This window comes from Scardinius erythrophthalmus (assembly GCF_964197995.2).
Source record: "Scardinius erythrophthalmus genome assembly, chromosome: 1".
NCBI classification, from domain to species: domain Eukaryota; kingdom Metazoa; phylum Chordata; class Actinopteri; order Cypriniformes; family Leuciscidae; genus Scardinius; species Scardinius erythrophthalmus.
The window spans coordinates 19,837,267-19,846,155 of NC_138221.1; the positions used below are offsets into that span (position 1 = coordinate 19,837,267).

The following is an 8,889-nucleotide window of genomic DNA, read 5'->3' on the forward strand; positions in this document are numbered from 1 at the left end:
GATTTTTACTCATCTCAGTAGGCTATAGCAAAGCACTTTATTCTTTCACACACAGACGCGCGATTCATATTTAGGCTAAACAGTCTTTACAAATATGTACCCTTCATTCATCTCACAGAAATATTATAGAAACGCGATTCATCTTTTTGCGGTTTACATAGGCCTACACTAACGTTATTCCATAACGTTATTCCACATTAACACTTGAGAAAAGATAACAGTCTACCTCAATCCTCAGCGGGATCTATTGCTCCTCATATCAGCACTGTTCTGAGGAAACTTTTCTCCAGGATTATTAGGTAGGCTATATTATGCCTCACTCGCGGCGCTTTGTTTACAGCTGATGTGGGCGTTTCACAGGTCTGAAATGGTTCTCAGAATTTGCGTTTGAATAGCACGCGCTCTCCGGGGAGTGATCACATTACTTTTGAATGGCTCGTAATGAACTCGACTGGAATCGTTCTCTTTTAATACAGATTTCACAAGCTGAGAATATTTGTTTTTTATATGAATAACTTCATTTAAAAGATGCGATCTCAAGCTTTATGCCCGTGGGTTTGTTTGCCTGTTTGACTGAATTTTCGCGGGGTTATAGATCATTTTCGAACGTGTTTCAAATGGGAGTTTACTGACAGAGAGAAGGCAGAAATCGCATCATGTTCATTTTTCTTTATTTGTCAAAAAGCAAAACACTTTATTTTTATTGTGAGTATACAGAAAAAAAATAGAAACTGAACAGGATCGATTGATGTATTACACGAAAATGAAAGATCAAAATTAACAGAGCATTTAGTGTTTATTTTACATTGCTTAAAAAAAAAAAACTAGCAAAACGCGCGGGCGCGTTTTTGGTCCCCAAAGGGTTAATTATACACTGCAACACTGTCTCAGAAACACTGATCACCATAATGGTTTCTATTTTCTTCAGTGATTCTGCTCATTAACATCAGGTGTCTTCAATAATCAATCAATCATCACTCAGTTAATCACTTAAGTATCGAATTAACTCTAACACTGAGTCTGTGTTTCTTTAACACTCTTCTGATGGTTCCCATATAAACACTGTGTTAAATTTCACTGACATTAGAAATGATGCACCCTCTCATAAACTACCCAGTTGGGTTATAATAACCAACTGCTGGTTTGCCAAACTGGAATAAACTGGATTGGTAATTTTGTCTTCTGTCCTAAGAGAAAACTTCTTGAGGTGAGTTAAGCTTTCTGCAAATCATGCTTAATAAACTGGATGTCCTTCCTCTGTCGTTTATGCTGTTATCTTCTTCTAGCACTCTTTCTCTTCTTCATCTCTTTCAACACATTCTCTTCCCGCCCATGTTATCCTCTTGGTAATATCTGTGGTTGATTACAAAACATTAAGTTCAAGAACTTATCTTTAAGTTACAAATAAAAGTTGAGTTGAGTTAAATTTCACTGACAGTAGAAATGATGCACCCTCTCTAAACTACCCAGTTGGGTTATAATAACTGCTGGTTTGCCAAACTGGAATAAACTGGATTGGTACTGGATTGTCCTTCCTCTGTCGTTTATGCTGTTGTCTTCTTCTAGCACTCTTGCTCTTCATTGTAGTCTTCTTCGTCTATCTCATCTCTTTCAACATGTTCTCTTTACACCAATGTTATCCTCTTGATAATCTCTGTGGTTGATTACAAAACATTAAGTTCAAGAATTTATCTTTCAAAACTTTTGCTCATCTCATCCTGCTCTACAAAAAAGAGGAAGTCAAATGCATTTGTTTCTACATTAACTCCATTTTAAGTAATGCAGGATCTTTCCAAGCCGCATTCAAGCATCTTTATATGGCATTAACTTAAAAGCAAGCAAATAATATTTCTTTGAAACAGGTAAACAGCAATATCCATATCCAAAACACGTTCATCAGTTGAAGAAAAATCATTCTGAAAGTGATTCCAACAATATCGCTTCTCTATTCCTATTTTCGTTGTGGTGTGAACTCTACTATCTTTAATATTTAGAACGATCTTAAGAACTAAATATTTATCGTTATCTTAATAGTTATCATCTGTGGTGTGAACAGGCCTTAATACAGTTATTTCTCACAATATGACATCTATAAAACATCAGTAACACAAAAACAAACATTAATGACACTCATCTTCATCAACCAGTACAGATAAATAACAACAGCAGCGGCATAATATGTATTGAGATTCATATTAGAAGCAGATATATCAAAGAAGACATGCTGATTCTTTGATGTTTGTATCTAATGTTTGTTTTTTGTTTTTTTGTTTTTTTCTTACTATGTATTAAAAATTACATTCAGAATGTTTGATAACTGGCAAGAAAGCATTGCTGGTGAAAATCTAATATTATCAAGCGATCACTTTTGATCACATTAGTCAATTTTTCTTTATGATGATGAGTGATGTATCACCTGACCATCTTTGTTAGCTAATAGTGAACAGAGTTTCTTGTTAGTTAATAGTAGCCAAATTATGTTCAAAATACATCTTTTCAATGTCTTTGTCACAAAAGCGTACGGTCAACATTCCTTGTTCATCATCACGTCTATATCAGACGTGCAGAACACGTCAAAAAAAGACGTCATAAAAACTTTTATTCTGGCTCCTCAGTGGACGTCTCTTCAACGTACGCTTTTGTGACAAAGACGTAGAAAAGATGTCTTTTGAACATCATTTTGATAAGGGTAGTTACTAGAATGTTAATAGTGCATCACTCGTTTGTTGCAGTGTAGTTATTCATTAATGAAGGAACAGTATTCAAAAGTGTTACCATTCACAGTATATTCCAGTAGGCTACTTTCTCGAAAACAACAAATATTACCCAGAATTCATTGTTTTCTAGGGTATCTAGGGAAAATGGTATGTTACGGTCATAATTTGGCCGTTTTTTTTACAGCAAGGTTTTACAGTGTGCATATTTGCTGATGACTGCAACAATCCTCCATTCATTCCAGGCAAACAAAGAACATCTTATGAAGAGAGTGAGAAATGTATAAACCATGTACATAAAACATGCACACTAATGCAATTACAAAATTACACTACTGAGTAGATGAACAATAAACATTTATTCTGTATTCATAGAACACATGTAAAACAATAATGGTATATAACAGAAGTGGCTCAAGTACAAACTATACAAAAACATTGTTTGTACAGGAAGTGAGAACATGAGCATGTGATGGATGATGCTGATAAACACACTCACCTCCAGTATATAAAAAGATAAACCAGGGCTCCGCTCCACAACGCAATATCCAGAGGTTGATATTGATCTACTGAACTGGTTTGTGTCACAAAAATCCAAAACTTTGTAATAATTATTTCTGAATAATTCGGTTTCAGTATTCGTTGAGGAACAATGGCGGTCTGGACTGTCTACCTGTCTCTCTGTCTTCTCATGGCTTTGAGTGCTTCAGGTAAGAGCATTATTCAACGTTTCACATCATTACTGTTATTTTAACATGAATTGTAGCACACCTGGGACTCTGTAATGACTAATCAGAAGAATGATCTAATACAGTATGTGCACTAAAGTAAACCTGAGTTTGTTTCTTTATTATGATAGCATTTAGACAATAAAACAAAAACAATTATATCAGATAAATTTATTAATTCATATTAATGTATTGTATATTTATATTGTTGACAATAAAAAAACAACAACATATACTCATGTTAAATCTGTAGTATATTTATTATTATTAGTAGTAGTAGTAGTAGAATAGCAGTACCACTACTACTGCTGCTGACATTAGCAGTTCTGTTTTAAAAAATGTAATATTTCTTTCTTTTTAAGTGGAATCGTGGCCTGACTACAATAAACATTCTTCTGGAAGTAGAGATGCTTTTCGAAGTAGAGATTGTGGCGGTAAGGCTTCTCTTGTCTTCTACTTCTCTTGTCAGTGTGTACACAATCCAAAAGTCAAAAAAACCTTTGCATTTCTCTATCTTAACAAGTGTGTGTGATACCTGATGATCATGTTCTCCAGCATGCTTTAAAAATATTCTAAAGAGCATCTTGGAAGAAAGAAAATGTGACTGAAAAACAGGTTTGCATGATTAATGTAAACAAAAACTAAAAAATACTTATTTGATTAGAGCAAAATCTTAAATGTCTTTTCACATCATGATGTTTCTCTATTAAAATTAATGTTTAATCCTTTGTTTATTTAAGGTACACTATGTAGCTTTTTTGTTCAAAATATGCAATTTTAAGTAATGAGTCAATACATCATTAATCCTTCTTACAAAACATGATTCACTGATTCACTATGGTAAGCCTGTTATAAGTGTTTATATTTTAGACCTGTCAGAATGGTTTTCATGGGGAATTGCATACATACATCACTCGCCCGTGCGAGTCTCGTCATATACGTAAATAGAGAAGAGTTGATGTGTGTGAGTGGCAGGGGTTAGCTTTCACATGAGCAAGAAAGGAAGAGATGGAGCAGCAAAAACCCTTTTTAAACAAACACCGAACAGAGGAGAAAAGAGAGCGTGACAGAACTCGTAATAAAACAAGAATCAACATCAGCTTTAGGAGATGGAGAGAACTGAGGGGTTTGAAATGTTGTAAAGCGAAGTGGAGATGATGGTGTTTTTATTACTCAAAGGTGTTTTATTGAACAGATAGACTGTCTAACAGAGTTCACTGTAAAGCATCTATTGTGAAGCGTCGTCTTCATCTGCACTGTCACGCAAAGCCGAAGCACGACCACAACAATGTCGCATACCTTTGTGTGTTTTAACCGGTAAAGGGACAAAAGCTACATACTGTACCTTAAAATTCTTAATTTAATTACATGAAAGGTCATTAATGGTAAAAATGAAATAAAAAATAATAACATACAAAACTTCCCTTTAACAGTGTGTCGGGTTGGATGGTCTGCCTATAGATGCAGATGCATCAGGTTTTTCAATCAGAATCAGACGTGGATTGATGCCGAGGTATGATACATTCATCTTATAATATGACCTAACAATCATAAATGAATATTCTTGGTTAAATACAACTTAAGCTCTGTAAACATCTGTGACACCTGTCAATTATCACAGGAAAATAATTTAAACTTGTTCCTCAGTTTAAAAACAAAAATATGTTAACGGTAAATAAATTACAATGGTGCTCTAGGAAAATACAGACACAACACATTTAATGTTATCATGAGAGTAGTGTGTTAGGATCACTTAAAAACTAGATCAGTTATATCTAATCTATATATACATAAGCAGAACCTTTTCTACAAAAGTAGTCCCGCCTCAAAAGGCAGAATTTTATGGAAGCTTGTTTCCGCCACAAAATAATAAAAAAAAAAGATAATTGCAGCTTTTAATCTCACAATTGCGAGTTTGCATCTCGCAATTCTGACTTTCTTTCTCAGAATTGCGAGATATAAAGTCAGAATTGCGTGAAATAAAGTCGCAATTGCGTGTTTTAAAGTCACAATTGCGTGTTATAAAGTCAGAATTCTGAGATATAAAGTCAGAATTGCGAGATATAAAGTCGCAATTGCGTCTTATAAAGTCAGAATTCTGACCTTTTTTCTCGCAATTGCGACTTTATATCACGCAATTCTGACTTTATATCTCAGAATTCTGACTTTATATCTCAGAATTCTGACTTTATATCACGCAATTGGGAGATATTAAGTCAGAATTGTATGATATAAAGTCGCAATTGCGTGTTATAAAGTCAGAATTGTGAGATATAAACTATTCTGTAAAAAAAAAAAAGTCCGTCTTTTTTTTTTCCCCCTTAGAATTAGACTTTATATCTCACAATTCCGAGAAAATATGTCAGAATTGCGAGATATAAACTCGCAATTATGTGTTATAAAGTCAGAATTGCGCGATATAAAGTCAGAATTCTGAGATATAAAGTCAGAATTCTGACTTTATAAGACGCAATTGCGACTTTATATCTCGCAATTCTGACTTTATATCTCAGAATTCTGACTTTATATCACGCAATTCTGACTTTATTTCACGCAATTCTGACTTTATATCTCGCAATTCTGAGAAATAAAGTCAGAATTGCGAGATGTAAACTCGCAATTGTGAGATAAAAAGTCGCAATTATCTTTTAAAATGTTTTATTCAGTGGCGGAAACAAGCTTCCATAGAATTTAGACTTCACAGGTAAAATAATACATTTGAAGGCATGTCACAGATTTTGGAAAATAAATTTAAAATAATTTTTTTTTTTTATAAATAGTGGTGTTTGTTCATGTCTCCGCCTCTACAGAAAAGCTGTTTGGTCTATGATGGGAACCTTGCTTCTGTGCACAGCCTTGGGGAGTACACTTTTATACGGAACCTGATTAGATCCGAAACTTACACCTCAACTCGTGCCTGGATCGGAGGCAATGATGCTGTTCAGGTATGCAATTCTTTTTTTGATCATACTTTTTGTGCTACTGGGCATTAACAGTTACATTTACATTAAAACAAATTTTACATTAAAACATTTTTCAAAATGCATGAAGATATTGTTTTTATATATATATATTTTTTTTTGGTCCTCCGAATAGTTAGTTTAGGGCATTGGCAACCATGAGATGGGCACCACTATCATGACATACTCGAGTGTTTGTATTGTTAAACTTGTTGTGAAATCGATGGTTGATATGATAATTGAGTAATTTAGCCCTGCCTTAAATATTTTTCACATGTTCTTTACTGATACCCTTTCTGTGAAATAATTTCTATTCATTTCTGTTTAGATTTCTGACATTTTTAAAGTGGAGATGGGGTTAGGGTTCATGAGGAATCATATTTTAGATGAATAAAGATCAAATTAAGCCATGTAAGCTGTGGACATAAACACAACTCTGTTCACAGGAGGGAGATTGGCTCTGGAGTGATGGAACCCAAATGAACTTTCAAACATGGTCACCTGGAAATCCCAATAACAATCTTGATAGTGAGCACTGCCTTGAGATGAACTATGACAGTAAGTAACTGATGTTAATGCTCATAAACATTAGATAAACATTAATTCTTTAATCATTCTTCATTAAAGGGTTAGTTCACCCAAAAATGAAAATTCTGTCAGTAATTACAGTTAATATAGTCCAAGTGACTACAGTGGCTCAATCTTAAATTTATCAAGCGACGAGAATACTTTTTGTGCGCAAAAACAAACAAAAATAACGACTTTATTCTACTATTCATTTCCTTCTCTCTGGGCCTTGTAGTGTTTTTGCGTAGCGCGTCTGTGTTGCACGTCATCACGCATCACACACATGACAAGCGTCGACCAATAGTGAGCATACGTGGTGACTTGCAATACAGACGCGCTACGCAAAAACACTACGTAAACTAACTCGAGGCTCAGAGAGAAGGAAATGAATAGTAGAATAAAGTCGTTATTTTTATTTGTTTTTGCGCACAAAAAGTATTCTCGTCGCTTGATAAACTTAAGATTGGGGTTGGAACAACATGAGGGTGAGTAATTACTGACAGAATTTTCATTTTTGGGTGAACTATCCCTTTAATTTTTCATAATACACAAATGATAAAAACAACTATTTTGTTCTATCTTGCAACAGATGGCAACTGGAATGATGATGAATGTTCTGAAACGAAGCCGTTTGTGTGTGCACTGAACCAGCATAAGAAAAGATCAGTGTAGAAGAAACAAGCAATTTTGACTCATTTACTTCCCTTTAGAAATGTTCAGTGGAGGTAATAAATGTGTTTTAAAGAAGGTTAATTGTGTTTGTTTGATTGTGTTTTGTGAATGATAAGTTTATGACTCAGTGACACCTGTTAAACACCATTTTGTAATTTGGGTATCACCCTCTCTCTCTTTTCACACTAACACACATTAGAATAAGTAATTTGACATCCTAAAATGGCTACCAACAGTAAAACAAAACCCCAAAACACATGGAGATTGCTAGAATAAATCCCACAAATGAATAAATAATTACCCTGTATTATCCTGTATACCTTCAATAAATGTCAAGCATTTACTCCACTTTCTCCAAAACCAAGTAGTCTATATATATATATATATATATATATATATATATAATAAGGGTATAACATATGGTATATGATGGGACAGAGTTAATTACAAAGTCTGAGGATATTTCTAGACTGACTAATACAGCAATGACTTTGCATCTTAAACATGAGATATAATTTGTCTTGTGTATATCTAATGGGCGATCTGTGGTCTCATTAATCTATAATTTGTTCCCTGGCAAATCGTTTTGACTGAGGGCAAAGTGAAGTTTCATGACTGTATATATTTAGGCAATTTTGACTTGAGACTGACTTATGTGTTTGACTAAATCATTAGCTTTATATGTTACCAGCTTCTTATACCTTTTAGGCTACTCATACTTTTATAACTATTATTGATCTTGATATTATTGATGACATTTAATAAAAATAGACAGGGTTGTGTCATTTTATGTATATTTTAAAATATATAAAATATTTTTTATATTTTATTATACATGTAGGCTAAATTGTCAGTTATAATGTTTCATATTTTTAAAATGAAAACAAAAAGAGGCAGGGTTGTGTATATTTCGTTTTGTTAATGTATACAGTGCAGATAATCAATGTACGCAGTGCCTTAACCACATTTGTGTAGCCCTTAATATGTTTAAGGTTTATTTTTTATTTTTGAAAAGAGGCAAAATAGTGTTATAACTTATTTCGTTTTATTGTTACCTATACATAGTTCCCACATGACGTCACAACATACGGGCATTTGCCGACCCGGCGCCATTTCTGAGGGCAGAACACAACATTCTTACAATGCAGAACATGAGAAGAAGAAGCTGAAACGGAAATTTTGTGATTAAAAAGTAAAAATGGCCATCTCCTGCTGGGTCAATGGATGTTCCAATCGTGCCGGAGGTTC

At 33.9% G+C, this 8,889-nt stretch overlaps 1 protein-coding gene across 1 annotated transcript; it reads left to right on the forward strand.

Moving 5' to 3' along the window:
• Positions 1–3,250: 3,250 nt before the first annotated feature.
• LOC308693393 (galactose-specific lectin nattectin-like) lies at positions 3,251–7,988 on the forward strand. The gene is made up of 6 exons (XM_081370279.1): positions 3,251–3,424; positions 3,805–3,876; positions 4,876–4,955; positions 6,253–6,387; positions 6,849–6,960; positions 7,559–7,988. Exons 1-6 carry the CDS (start codon positions 3,367–3,369, stop codon positions 7,639–7,641), a joined length of 540 nt encoding a protein of 179 aa, XP_081226405.1. The 5' UTR covers positions 3,251–3,366; the 3' UTR covers positions 7,642–7,988.
• The last annotated feature ends 901 nt before the right edge of the window (positions 7,989–8,889 follow it).